General features: G+C 40.7%; 2 protein-coding genes across 2 annotated transcripts in view; one reads left to right on the forward strand and one right to left on the reverse strand.

The window, feature by feature from the left end:
• Window positions 1-645: 645 nt before the first annotated feature.
• Window positions 646-10928, reverse strand: fkbp9 (FKBP prolyl isomerase 9). Its single transcript, XM_035681727.1, has 10 exons — window positions 10590-10928; window positions 9511-9656; window positions 7601-7790; window positions 7366-7511; window positions 6153-6342; window positions 4989-5134; window positions 4681-4870; window positions 2389-2534; window positions 2002-2165; window positions 646-1904 (listed from the first exon to the last, which is right to left on the reverse strand). The coding sequence occupies exons 1-10, from the start codon at window positions 10790-10792 to the stop codon at window positions 1725-1727; spliced, it is 1701 nt and encodes a 566-aa protein (XP_035537620.1). The 5' UTR covers window positions 10793-10928; the 3' UTR covers window positions 646-1724.
• Window positions 10929-11853: 925 nt separating this feature from the next.
• Window positions 11854-14215, forward strand: part of crtap (cartilage associated protein) — a 7986-nt gene continuing 5624 nt past the window's right edge. The window contains exons 1-2 of the mRNA XM_035681888.1: window positions 11854-12408; window positions 13606-13755. Of these exons, the coding sequence (XP_035537781.1) occupies window positions 11947-12408; window positions 13606-13755 (612 nt within the window). The 5' untranslated portion in view covers window positions 11854-11946. The remainder of the gene's footprint in view (window positions 12409-13605; window positions 13756-14215) is intronic.

The raw sequence follows: 14215 nt of genomic DNA on the forward strand, positions 1-14215 counted from the left end.
ATGAATGGAAACATTACACATAATTTGTTTAATGGAAAAGGGGCTGAAGATCTCTGAGATATCATAGTGCAGGACTGTATTTCCTGTTGACTCATATGTGAAAGATATAGCAGATGAATGGAAACATTACACATAATTTGTTTAATGGAAATTATTCTGTTTTGGGTTTTTTTTAACCCCCTTTTTACACCCAACACTCTGGTTCTAGTTAGGAAGTTTGGTTTGTATTTTATCTTCTACTCTTATACTTGTATGTTTTTTTTTGTTTTATTTTGTCCTCATTTGCTTCTGTGTTATATTTTAAATGTCAGCTCTGCTATTTTCTGCAACAACTCTGCTTTACAGAAGAGATTTGGCTTTTAATGATTGTTTACATCGTCTCTATAGACCAGGGTACATACTTTAATATAATAAAATAATAAGATAAGAATTTCAACAAAAGGAAAATGGGGAGGCTAGGTTTGGATGACCTGAAGGACATTTGGAACTGGTGTAGTCAATGACAGGATCACAATTTTGGATTAAAACAAATAAACCTAATGTGAAGTTACAGTTTTTTCACAGTCAGATAGTTTAGGAAGGATTAGGAATAAAATAATCCACAACATTCTGCACCTTCAATTTTAATCTATTTAAAAAAAAAAAAACTGTGTCATGAGTCTGACAGTGTTACCGGAGTGCGATGCTAAATCAGAGGAGTATTGTGTCTAAAGCAAACAGAGACACAATATAGACATTTATTTAGGTCAGGTCATTTAATCAAATTCAACATTGCGCTAACATTATCAACAAGCCTCAGTATTCTCTTGAATATAAAAAGTAAAACAAAAACAACATTCACACACTCTTTTCTCTCCCTTACACACACACACACACAATCAGGTGTTAACATTTGTATGAAGACACAAACAATGGAAAAACAAGTTGACCAAAGGTGACTAAAAGATTGGAAAGCCTTCAACAACATTTTTTGACTTTCAGTGTCATTTTGGATGATTTGAACAGCAGAAAACACAGAAGGCATCCTGACTTTGAAACATAAAACAGTGGAAGATGGAAGGTGTGAACTATGTAGATAGAACTTAAAGCTCTCATTTAAAAGGATCACTTTAATTTTATTAGCAAATGAGCACTAACTCTCAGACACAAACGTAACTTTCCTCCATCTCAGTATATTACAGTGATTGAGGCTTGACTTGGTGCTCCTGGAAGACATTTCGGAGAGCTGATAACCAGTGAAAAGAAAGTTTCACACACAACCAGAAAATGTTAAAACAATAAAAGTCAGGAATGAGTGTTGCATGTAGAGATTGTGGAGTGAGGCCTTGGTTTGTTCTCTCTCACAGGAGTGCTTTTGTACCCTTCAAAATAAAATAAAAAGTCACGAAAAACAAGACAAGAACTTTATGGGAGAGGAGGTAAAAGAAGAAGTCATTCACTGTCATTAAAGTCCTCAAATTATTATTCTTTCCAATATTTAGCTCTCAAAATAATCTTCTCACTGCTAAATCCAGCAACTTTCTTATCAGACTCATTTGGTTCTTTAAGGACAAGATGTCCCATGACCATCATAAAAATAAAAAATCTCTAAGCACATTTCTCACTCCACACTGGCTCACTTTACACATACAACTCCATCTTTTTCTATTCTACCACCCACATATGTATTATTACCCCCCACTGTCTGACCCTACACCCTGATCTGTGTTTAACACTCAGTCCCGTCATAGCTCGTCATGGGCAGCGGATTCATCTGCTTTAAGTTTGAACTCTGCCTCTGTGATCTTCCCGTCTCCATTGCGGTCCTGGTTGGAGAACATGTTGTCAATAATGCGATAAGGGTCGAAGCCAGGAGCCAAGCGGCCTTTACCCTCGTTCACCTGTCGCATGATGTAGTCGGTGAACTACGGACACAAAGGAGGGATGGAAGAGGGTAAATTACAGACCGCAGCAAAGAGGGAACATGTTTCAGATGTACAGCACCGGCAGGTTATCACATACCTCAGAGGGCTCCACCTGCTCGTCTTTGTCTTTGTCCATCTCAGCGAAGAGGTCAGGTGACACATCGTCGTTCCAGATGAACATGTAACCTTCAGGAAGTCCTTCCTCCATGTCTACCAGCTCGACATCAAACACCAGCACAGCGCTCCCTGGAACTTCGTCAGCTACACAACAACACACAAACAGCATTAGAATTGTATTGTTTATGCTAAGCTAAGCTAATCAGCTGCTGGTTGTAGCTTCACATTTAAGGGACAGAGATGAGAGTGGTACGTATGTTTGTTAGCACCGCTGTATGATTGCAATATCTTCTGTTTCTTCTTCATGAATCACTTTATTTATTTATTTAACAGTGTAGGATTTAGTGGCAGACTGTGTGAGACTTACTGACTCCTCTCTCCCCATAGCCCAGATGAGGAGGGATAACAAGGTGTCTTTTCTCTCCCACACACATTTCCATCAGTCCGTCTTCCATCCCTGGGACTATCTGGTTGGCTCCCAAGACAATGTTGTATGTCTTTCCATAATTATACCTGAAACAGATTAAGTTAGAGTTAAACAGAGACACAACAAAATTCATTATTTCTAGTAATTTACAATCTCTTCTTTACAATCAGTGCTACAGCTGTGTCACTGATTTTCTGTGTACATATATTAGATAATGATCATTTTCTTACTCATTCCTAAAGTTTGCTGTTATTTTGTCAGCATGATCATTTGTGACAGAAGGTCCAAGGATTTATGACATGTCTGCCTTTCATCAAGTTGTTTCAGTGAGAAGCCAAAGCTTGGTTTGAAACCAGGAAGTCTAATAGAGTAGAGAGAATTAGCTTGGACTTAAGGCTGCTCCTGGCTAATGTCCGGTCTGGACGAAATGGGAATCTCGGTGGCCAAACAACAGGATATTAGAGACTGTTGTGCCCACATCTTTACATAGACCTGCTCCATCAACATCCCGAACTCTGTGTTTACATCGATGATGCTTGATGCTCAAACGCAGTCAAAGTGGATGGACACTGTTTCTTTTTATGTGAAGATGAAACTGTGGGAGATGAATGTTTTAGATGGGGTAGTAAATGTATACAGTCCGGGGTTAATGATTTTATGGTAGGAGGATGTTTGGTGAGCATCTGTTCACAGTCACACGGTCAGATCAAAGGACCATTTGTGTTAAAGACCTAAAACCTTCACATGTGATTTGTGACTAGGATACTAGGTGTGTTTTTCTTGGATCTAGTGGATGGTATATAAGGGAGATTATTCTGTAAAGTGGAGAGAGAGGACAGAACATCTATGCTGTGGTTTTCTCTCCATGCTGCATGAATAAAGGGACTTGATTCATCACACTGGGTTCGTAATTCTTCAGAGAACTAGCAACTCTCAATATTGTGGAAGAATTTCTCCTACAAAACCATATTATCATCTTGTCTGTCTTGTTAAGTTTTGGGAAAAACTGTGAAACTGAATGACATAAACTTCAGAAGGATTATAATAATAAATAAATCTGTTCACATTATGTGTTAAATCGTGTTTTCTGTGTTTAACTTCATGACTTAAAGCACTTCTATGATTTTTTTCTGGCAGGATCCCGGAGATAATGGAGTCAGCCGGTGGAACATTCCTAAAGAGGACCCTGTTTGGGGAATGTGCTGATGAATCTAATTGTTCTACATCTAAAATTCCTCAAGTCACATGTTCAGAACAGGCTTGTCCCAAAAGTGGACACCAGTAGATTCTTCCCTCATTTTGACAAGTGCAGATATGATACCATGATACCAACCGGAATGCAAACATGTTCAGGCATGACACCATTATTTCCAAGCCTAATAAGTTTATCTTTTTAGAAAAAGTACAACACCATTGTTTGGACACAATCAACTCTGCCAGATTCAAGTACTTTGTGAGACTCAAAAAGTCACTTCAGAATTGTTTTGGGTGACGTGTTGGCAAGAGATTCAAACTTTTTCCCTTTACTTTTTTTAAAAGTAAAGTTAACTCAACTCAACCTTTGATGCAAAGGCATAATGTGCACTGATAAGGGGAAGAAGGAAATCAGTAGACTAAGACAGAGTGCACCTACAGAGGAAGTGAAATCTTGTGCAATTCAGCGTAAAAGACCAACAATAAAAGGCATATAAAGTTTAGATGTTTGTTTGTTTATGTGCCTCATCTCCTGCGTAATGCCTGTCCATGTTTCCTCATTTACCTGGCTAACACTGCCAACTTTTGGGATTGCAGTACAGAGTGTATGAAGAGGAAACTGAACATAGAACTTCTTCTTCACACTTTTAAACCCTATTATCTTATCCTGTTCAGGACTACGAGAGAGATGACTCACTCATAATGACTCATATAGAGGCTACTGGTACAGGTGGACCCTGTGTGTTTGTTTAATTAAAACATGTTCTTCTCTACTGATGACAATGTCAATGACTTTTCCTTTAGCACCACCAGCAGGTTTGTGGCACAGATTGGAAAATCTTGTCGGCTACTGAATTGATTGCCTTGTAATTTGTTGTTCATGGTCTCCAAAGGATGAACTGCAAAAATGTTATATTCCCAGCCACGCTATTTATACTTGTCCCTCCCCACTCAGATGATGCAATCATTCTGTAAAACTTTTCTAAGATATTTGGTTTTCCCAGGAGGCCTCGAAGTGTCTCACAGAAGTTTACTCACGTGGAGTCAATGGATGTGCCGTCCATCAGAGAGGCGTTGTAGTGATATTTGACAAAGTCTCCCTTCTTGGTTTGCTTCTCACACTCTTCTGGCTTGTAAGAGACGGTGATCTCCGTGCTGTCTGACGGGTTGTGGAAGTCGATGATGTGAATGTCAAATACCAGCACAGCTGAACCGGGGATCTTAGAGCCTGAGAGAGACACGGTAAGGGAAAGAAAAGAAAGAATCCATTATTAAAAGCTGAGTATAAATAGTGAGAAAAACATTTTTGTGATAGAATTAAGGATATCCAAGCATTACACACACACCTGTGCCCTCCTCTCCATAGCCAAGATGTGGGGGGATGGTGATGGTGCGTTTCTCTCCAACACACACTCCAATCAGACCCTCGTCCATGCCGGCAATCACATAGCCTTTACCCACATAGGTGTCATAGGTGCGATTACGAGAATAGCTGTGGGACAGAAAATATTAATAAAAGTATAAATACACGGCCCCATAGAGAAAAAAACTCAAAGTTAATCTGGGAACTAACTAAATACAGTTTTTTTTCACAGTATATAGTGCGTTGTCATTTAATCACATATACAGGCAGCACATAGAATAGCACAACTGAAGGAAACCTGGCCGCCTAAAACAGATGACTAAAGGATACAAGATGAGTCTGTTGCAAGTGGCAGGTTCAGAGAATAACTGTGCTTGTGCTGCAAAGAGTGGTTTGTTCTGGGAGGGTGCATTTGTGGTTTTTGATTACACAAACACAGTCGCATTTTATAATACCAAGTACCTGGCAAAAGTATACTTATGACGAAATGGAAAATGTGTGTGGCCCAATACACATTAATGGAGTGGCTTCAGTTAGAAAAAGGCTACAAGACTTAAACCACAAGTTTTAATTTCTTCAGACAGTTTGTAACAGGTTTGATATTTGCTGTCAACCTTGCGTATATCTTCTAAAGCTAAAACCAGAAAAAACATATACATTGCAGCACCTTTATATTTTATATTGTTTGTACTTGTACTGGGGAGAATGAGTAAATTACAGTCTAGACTGGTTCTTTCTATAGTTGGCATATACAATTCTATGGTATGTATATGATCAAATTCATTTTTATACTTTTAAAGAACATAATTTTTATAGTTTAATCTTCTTTTTTAGACTTTAGAGAATTTAGACACAAGCAGCCTTTCCAAAAGAGCTGACATGAACTAACTCTCTGTTTTGAGTTGACAAGAAGAAAGAAGTTACTAGAAAACCATTCAAAGGATGCAGCATTATACAGTGCAAACAGGACATTTCCAATAGTGGTTTTTAAGTTTCGATTCATCTCTCAACATAACTTTAGTACACAGAGAAATGCTGCCACCATGAGGCTACTGAGGAACAGCAGACATTAAACATGAATTTCTATTTATAAACACAAAAATTTACTCTGTGTGAATAACAAGAGGAATATTAAACACTAACACACCTGGAATCAAAAAATGTTCCATCGAGGAGGCTGCCATTGTAGTGGTAGCGCACAAAGTCTCCAGAGACGGTCTTCCTCGTGCAGGACTCCGGCACCATCTGATTGGTCACTGCGATCCCGTCTCTGGGGTTGTGGAGGTCCAGAAGTATGACATCAAACACCAGGGACGCCTGTCCTGGGATGTCGCTACCTGGATAGGGAAGAAGAAAGGGTTGAGGACAAGAAGGGAGACAGATATGGGAACAAAGATAGAGAACATAAATATTCTTCATCATTCTTCTTTTAACCATTACGAGGATCAGTTCCTAACATTATTATTTTAACACTATTATTCTAAAGGTCATGAATGGGATTTCAGTACAAGTAATAAAAATGCGATGTGAACACAACATGAAGCAAAGCAAAGAAACATTTATTTATATTGTTTATCTATTATTATTGTTGTAATGTTGGTTATTTTGTGTTTTTATTGTTGAACGTTATTCAAAAATATTCATAAAGACATTTCTGGAAAAAAGAAGGAACTTTATTACTATATATATTTATTACTTTAGATTAATTTTTAAAAATAAAACAAAAATAATGTAATTATCTGTTATGGACACATAGTTCAATTAAAAAAGACATTTATTTGGAAAAATGTATGAAGATTTGAAAATAAAACAAAAATAATTTTTGTTTTTGAGTTCAGATATCTTTATTTTTGGACTTTTCCAAGCAAATCTACATAATTGCCACCCCATGAGTATTTCGTATGAGGTTTTATTTGAAGTTAAGTACCAAACTATTTCTTGTCTCTGTGCAGTTGCTAGGCAACCAGCTGAGATTCCAGGTTATTGGCCCCAGCTAAGAAATAGACCAGTAAAGAAACTCACTGAAAACAGCAAATTGTCCTCTGTACACCTTTGGCTGGGAAATGAAGACAAACTCTATCATGAAAATAATCTTTGTATGTAAAAATATGTAAGAAGTTATTATATTTTCCATCTCTGACTAAGAGGGTGAAACAAGATGAGACCTACAGTTACAATCACATACTGTCAAAGGTTACAATGCATATGTGTGTGATGTACTGCCACCTTGTGTTCCAAGTGTGCAACTACAACACATGTTGCTTTGCACTGTAAAGATCAATCTATTCTTATTCTGAAAGGAGGGGAAGCTCGTCAGACTCAATGAAACACATACTAATAAAGAAAGTATTAATACGCACCATCTCCGTTCTCTCCGTATCCAAGCGACGGTGGCATAGTGATGATGCGTCTCTCTCCAACACACATTCCCAGAAGGCCCTGATCCATACCAGCGATCAGCCACCCAATCCCGACGTAAGTGTCATAGGTACGCATGCGGGTGTGGCTACAGGGAAGAATGAAGGCGAGAGGTTACATACACACATGTTTTTGTGTGACCGCCTGTGTGTGACTGAGATAATATAAAAAACAAACCTGGAATCAAACAGCGTCCCATCCAGCAAGGTGCCATTATAGTGATAGCGAATATAGTCAGACACCTCCACCTTTCTGGAGCAGATCGAGGGTGTGTGGTAGGTTTTGATCTGGACGCCATCCTCCGGGTTCCACACATCGAGCAGCAGGACGTCGAAGTGGAGGATAGAGTCAGCAGGGATGATGTCACCTGAAGAGAGAGAAAGTAAGTCTTTAAACAGACTCCTGCTATCTTTGTCTTGTTTAATTATAGTGTGAGAAGTTGTTGGCTGATTCTTTATTATGGTTACATTTGGTTAGTAAATGAGTGAGTTGTGACTTTTTTTTGTCAAATAAAATAAGCACTTTAAATAAGTCATATAAATAAGTCAAATAAAATGAGCAATTTAGGCGCCCGGTTAGCTCAGTGGGTAGAGCTGGCGTCGCCATGTACCGATGGCTTAGTCACTGTTACGGCAGGAAACGGGCCCAGGGTTCGAATCCAACCTGCGGCCCTTTGCTGGTGTGTCATCCCCTTCCCCCTTTCCTGTCTATTTCTATCATAAAGGCATTAAAAGCCCCAAAAAATAAAATAAGCAATTTGATTATAAATGTTTTCAATTATTTTTTATGGACAAAACTGAATACAAAACCAAATGGAAGATTGGATGAATCAAGAAAATAATCTGCACATGAATTGATTATTTAAACAATTATTAATTGCAGCCCTGGAAATAAATGTATAATTGCCCAAAGTAAACTCCATATTATGTCGATAAACCCCCCCAGATTTCCAGAAATAGCACATGACTGTGGTGTCCTCAGTGTTAGCCTTGTCTGATCCGTCCTTCAAGTTAAAGCCAACTTTTATTTTGGTGAGTGCAACATCTCAGCCAGCTCTGTTTGCAAACATGAGCATGAGTCACTTATTACTCACTCACTATTTCTGGTTGTAAAATGTAAAAATAACGGTTATCTCTTACTGCTGCTCTTTGGATGCGTATAAAGCTGCCTTTTGAGCCTTTGAGTAGCTCAACAAGTGTCCAGAAGACATAACAAGGAGACAAAGGTGAAGCAAAAAAGGTGGGAGGAGGAGGTGGAGTAGGGGTGTGAGAACTGTGTGGGTGGCAGCCATAAAACCTTTACTCCTGATGAGCTGGTAGGTTTCTTTCCGGTTTAAATCTCTTCCTACCTCCTCCAAAATCTCTCTGTTTTCTTCTTTTTTTTCTGATGTTCCCTCTAAGACAGACTGGCGGTAGAGGACACAGCCCCAGCTTTTACCTGCCCATACATGCCTCCTCTATCTCACATTATCAAACTATTTCATGCACACACACACAAATACATACACTGACGCACTGGTCTCTACATGTAAACAAAGCCCCGGCATTTTTCTTCTCATCGCTACAATCATGTCCAAATTTATTAACATTTTCTGACACAAACACTCTCCCTGGTGGCCAATATTTATATACAGATTACGTTTATCTGCAGCTGCTGATGCTCCAGCATTTGCAGAGCAGTTGCTAACAGCTGAAAAATCTTGATCCAGAGCAGCTTCCTCTGACCAGCTTCCTGGTCTGTGATGACATCATTCAACATGGACGCTTGGGAGCAGCCCACTTCCTTTTTGCTTCGCCTGACTCTAGTACAACATAATACGGTGCCTTCTGTGAAAGACTGTAATTTTTGTCCCTTATGCTCATGCCAATGTCCGACCAAATTCTGTCATTGTTATGGCGAGCAGTGCTCACTCATCTGTGTATTTATAATGACACCCCAGAGGAATAAACACTGGCCCGACCTCAAACTTAACGGAGAACATGTTAAACTGTGCACTGATGGATTCAGAATAATCAGCCAGTGGCGTGATGCGACACAGGGATGCGCTAATGTGACAGGAAGTTTAAAACACACTCAAACATACGCACCATATCCCCGTTTTCCGTAGGCAAGGTGAGGTGGGATCTTGACCAGACTTCTCTCGTTGACACACATCCCCACCAGAGCCTTGTCCATGCCTTCAATCAGCTGCTTCTTGCCAACAAACACGTTGTAGGTGCTGCCACGGTCGTAACTGAAATTCACAGAGCTCAATTAAACTCATCTGGCTTTGAAAAGTCACTTTGGCAAAACTTTCATATGATGTCACAGTGGCCAAATGTTCAGATTCATCAAAATGGACTCAAGAGGGAGTGAATGCTCCAAGACCTTAATATAGTGTTTCATGCAAATTCTGCTTTTAGTATTAGTTTGTGCCTGGACTAAAGTTATTCAGGACGCGAGATTTAAGTTTGATTATCTTAACAGGTTGTGATTTTATATATCATACGGATACACATGTGCAGATTAAAATGTGAAAAATCTTACTTTTTTAATGAATATATATGGGCCCCTCTACAAAATAGGGCCACAAAATTAACTAATACTGCAAGGGCCGGCCTTACTGATGTTGCACTTTATTAGTTTACATTCTTTAACAAATGGGCAGTTCATTAAATTACCAAAGAACAAGTGGCACACAGTAAACATTGGGCCTATGGGACCCTTGGGGGTCTGGGGACCCTTGGTGGGTGATCACTGATACACTGTTACTACTGTTGACTATGTCAGTGGTTCCCAAAGTGGAGTCTAGGGACCTTCAGAGGTCCTGGAGCAGCATTAAACATATGGAATTGGTTTACAGGTTTCAATGGAGTGTGATTAAGTAAAATTATATTAATCTATAATAAATCTCCAATAATGGAAAAAAAACCTCTTCCTCTGATCAAATTGGGATCCTCTGTGTAATCCCTCTGGTGGTCGTTGATATGTAAAGGTTTTGGAGCCTTTGGATTAAGCCTTTATGGATCCAGAGCTCAGTCAGTCTCCCTGCCTGCGTGGCTAACAGGGGCGAACCACTAAACGCGCACTTTTACGCATCGCGCACGCTGTTCGCACCGTGCACCCGGTTTTGCTCTGCACGCAGCGACTAACGTGGGAATGAATGTATTCTTTGCGTGATACTCACCTGGAGTCGAACTTCTTGCCGTCCGGAAACGTGCCAATGTAGTGATACCTGACATAATCCCCGACTTTGACTGCGCGCACACACTGCTCTGGCACGAAAGTTTTCTCAATGAAGATGTCGTCTAACGGTACCGGGGGCGCGTTGCAGGCGGCAAACGCCACCAGAACCGACAAATACAACATCATCTGCACGCACTGGATCATTTTCACTGCCAAAAATCTATCAGACGATGGAGATAACAGTGTGTACGGCCTGTTTGTGTACGCGCTGCCTCCCTGTTCGCTGGTACTTCGGTTTCCTCTACTCCGACTTGGATAGAAGTCCTGCCCCTGGTCCCAGCATAGGAATGATCACGTGTCAAGGCAGACAAATAATACACGACATCCGGTTAAACTTTGAAGCTAAAACCTCAACTGGTGGTTCAAATGCGATGTTTTCTTGAAAAAAACTGAAATAAATACGCGTGAAAATAAATTCTCCGATGTCTGTTTCTGATACAAAGGAGTACAAAGAAAGCTTAAGTAACCGATTATGCTATTATTTTGAAATTGAAACACACACTTCCTGTCGCATCCTGCTTTTTTCTAGCTGACTTGACGCCCTTTGGGATTGAATGAGAGTTTTGGGCACCACGTATTGCTCTTGCGCAGTGCAGCCCCTGAGATGTGTCAACGTGGTAACGTAGGGGTCTCCATACAGCTGCAGAGAGACACCTCCCCCTCTGGATTCATTTAAATCAAATTAATGCACACATCTGGATACGCCTCTGAATGGCAGTCAAATATTGACACAGAGCAAGACAAATAAAGTTTCTTGTTATATCTTGTTTTATGATCCTGTTGTGTTGGTGGGCTTCAGGGCCTTTGGAGGGGGTGCAGACCAGGCAGGAATGTCTCTACGTGGCAGTGGGAGGGGGAGGGACACTCCCCTCTCAACAGGGGTTAAATTAGTGACCGAGAGGGGAGAACTAACTAACTTTAAAGAGAAGTATTTTATAGAACAATATGTTCTTGGTAATTTAAAAATATGCTAAATTACTTTGCCCTTTATTTAAAAAGTAAAAGAATTCCTCCCTCAGTTATGTGTTGTGTTATACAAAAGTCATCTCTGTCAGGTTTTCACTTGTTCTGTACATGGACAGAACAACAGCAGTGATTTACTTTGTGATTTAATGGGAGGAGCAGCTCAAGCAACCCCCACCCGCGCCGTAGCAACTGCTCCAGCCCTGCGCCCGGGGGAGGGGAGACTTTGTCCGGATACGTGGTGGAACTTGAGGCGGTCCTAGAGACCCACGCACACCGTCAGACAAGTCCGGGATCATCCCAGCCAGCCCCTCCACCATTTACCAAACTTAAAAATGGAACCCTCCACTTCTTCCCAACTCCTCTCCGCGCTATTAATCGCACTTTCCGCCTCAGTCGTGAACTCCCAGTATGAAAAATACAGCTTCAGGAGCTTCCCCAGGAATGAGCTGATGCCTCTGGAGTCCGCTTACAAATACGCGCTGGACCAGTACACCGGGGAGAAGTGGAAGGAGACGGTGGAGTACATGGAGGTGTCCCTGCGGCTGTACCGGCTGCTGCGGGACAGCGAGGCCTTCTGCAACCTCAACTGCAGCTCCGTGCGGCTGGACGACGAGCAGAAGTTTGCGGAGTTTCCAGAACTGCGGGCGTTTGGCAATGTGATGAAGAGGGCGCAGTGCCTCAAGCGCTGCAAGCAGGGGCTGCCCGCATTCAGGCAGACCATGCCCAGCAGGGACACCATAGATGAGTTTGAGAGGAGAGAGCCGTACAAATACCTGCAGTTCGCCTACTTCAAAGTAAGAGCATGCGTTACATACGAGGTCATCAGGAGGGTCAAATGCACATTAAAGCCAAAAGACAGAGGACGTGTGTGGTTATACATGTGTGTTTATTTACTTGTGATGATGATCAGTGAGATGATGGTTTTACTGTGGACATACCCGACTGTAACGTCACTCCAGAAATGCGTTCTGACGTCACCTACGTGCCACGGATGCACAGAGGAGGTCCCGAACTTTTACCTGTGTCTGCCTGTGTTGTCTACTTGTCTTGTCCCCCTGTTAGGAAGTAAAAACAAAAAAGGAGGGTAACACACTCATAAAGACACATGAGGGCATTTTACTGGTTATCGCCTCTACAATGAGAAACCACACTGTTGGAGGCAGTTTGGATTTGGGATTAGGTTATAATCACTGTTCATTCAGGGGCAAAGGTTGGAATTATGATTAGATTTCAGGTTATGTAGTTGAGACGGTAATGGTCTAATTAAGACATACAACACATGAGGTAAGACAAATTAAAGTGAAAATGAGTAGAGAAACATGCAGATACACAGAATAATTGTTGGATTTAATATAAAGTGTCACCAAATGAATCTCAGTGATCAGCTTTACTCTAGGAACATATCTACACCCAGAATGGTTTGATTAGTATGAAAACAATATATCCACACACTGATGTGTTTACACCACCACCTTCAACACATCTAATGAGGAAATGTCTTTTGGTAGAAAGTGCTCGTCCCTCCATTAAAGGTACAGACACATGTAGAAGACAACTGGAGGGTGTAACTGGGTAAAACTGGGAGATTATATGACTGTGAGTGTGGGTTCAGGGTTTCTTCAGTCGCACCATCAGCTGATCTTCTGATCTCTTCTGTGGTACAAAATGTGGACGAATAGAAGGTAATTCTCTTCTCTTTTAGGGCCCCTGACATGAGAAAGTATATGATTGCCCATTGTAAAGTTGACACTTAATGGTAATTACTAATAAACAGTTCCTTAATAATTCCCAATCCACCACTGAGCATAACAAAACTAACACATGTTTTCTATTTATCCACCATTTAATCCTTGATTCAGAGTTATTTATCTGTGATTTATCAGTTATAAAGTCTTTGGTAACAACTCATTATTTATCGTACCTCAACACTGCATTTGTATTATTTCATCTCTTGATAATAAATGTCTGTGTGCTTGTGTTGTTTCGCCCAGTCTGAAAACCTGGCCAAGGCGGTGTCTGCTGCCCACACCTTCCTGCTGAAGCACCCAGATGATGAGATGATGCAGAGGAACATGGCCTACTACAAGACTCTGCCTGGAGCCGAAGACCACCTCAAAGACCTGGAGACCAAATCCTATGAGGTATACACACACAAAACAGAATCAGATTCTCTTTAGTTTTAATCCTAGAGACACGGTAAACATGCAAACGTGGAAAGGCTGTGTGCATGTGAGAGTCACACCCATACCCACATGTCTTTGTGAACGTACACACACACACACACTAAAAGCATCCTATTATTGGCTCTGTGGGTGTGCTGATGTGGTCGCAGCCTGTGGTGAGCTGGCCACATCATGGGACGGCTCATTCATAGACACTAGTGTTTCCCAAAATGGGAGAAAATGAAGACCTTCATTATGCTTGACAGGGTTGTAGTGGCCCCATTAAAATAAAGGCTCACCCGCCTTCTTTTACTGTAAGATAATGTATATGTTTTATATGTATATGTGTATTTTTTCTGATGTTATGTCAGTTTTTATGAGCTTGTCCTGAGAGAGAGGATATTCTATTTAGCTCTTGATACACATAATTTAAGTTAAA

Source organism: Morone saxatilis, unplaced genomic scaffold, assembly GCF_004916995.1.
Source record: "Morone saxatilis isolate NCDOM2014 unplaced genomic scaffold, NCSU_SB_2.0 Contig9, whole genome shotgun sequence".
Lineage (NCBI taxonomy): Eukaryota > Metazoa > Chordata > Actinopteri > Moronidae > Morone > Morone saxatilis.

Coding starts and splice junctions, on each gene's coding strand:
- fkbp9 (XM_035681727.1), bottom strand. CDS start 10,792: ATGATCCAGTGCGTGCAGATGATGTTGTATTTGTCGGTTCTGGTGGCG. Junction 4,871..4,988: donor CTATGGAGAGGAGGGCACAG/GTGTGTGTGTAA, acceptor TGTCTCTCTCAG/GCTCTAAGATCCCCGGTTCA. Junction 2,166..2,388: donor CTATGGGGAGAGAGGAGTCA/GTAAGTCTCACA, acceptor GTTGTTGTGTAG/CTGACGAAGTTCCAGGGAGC.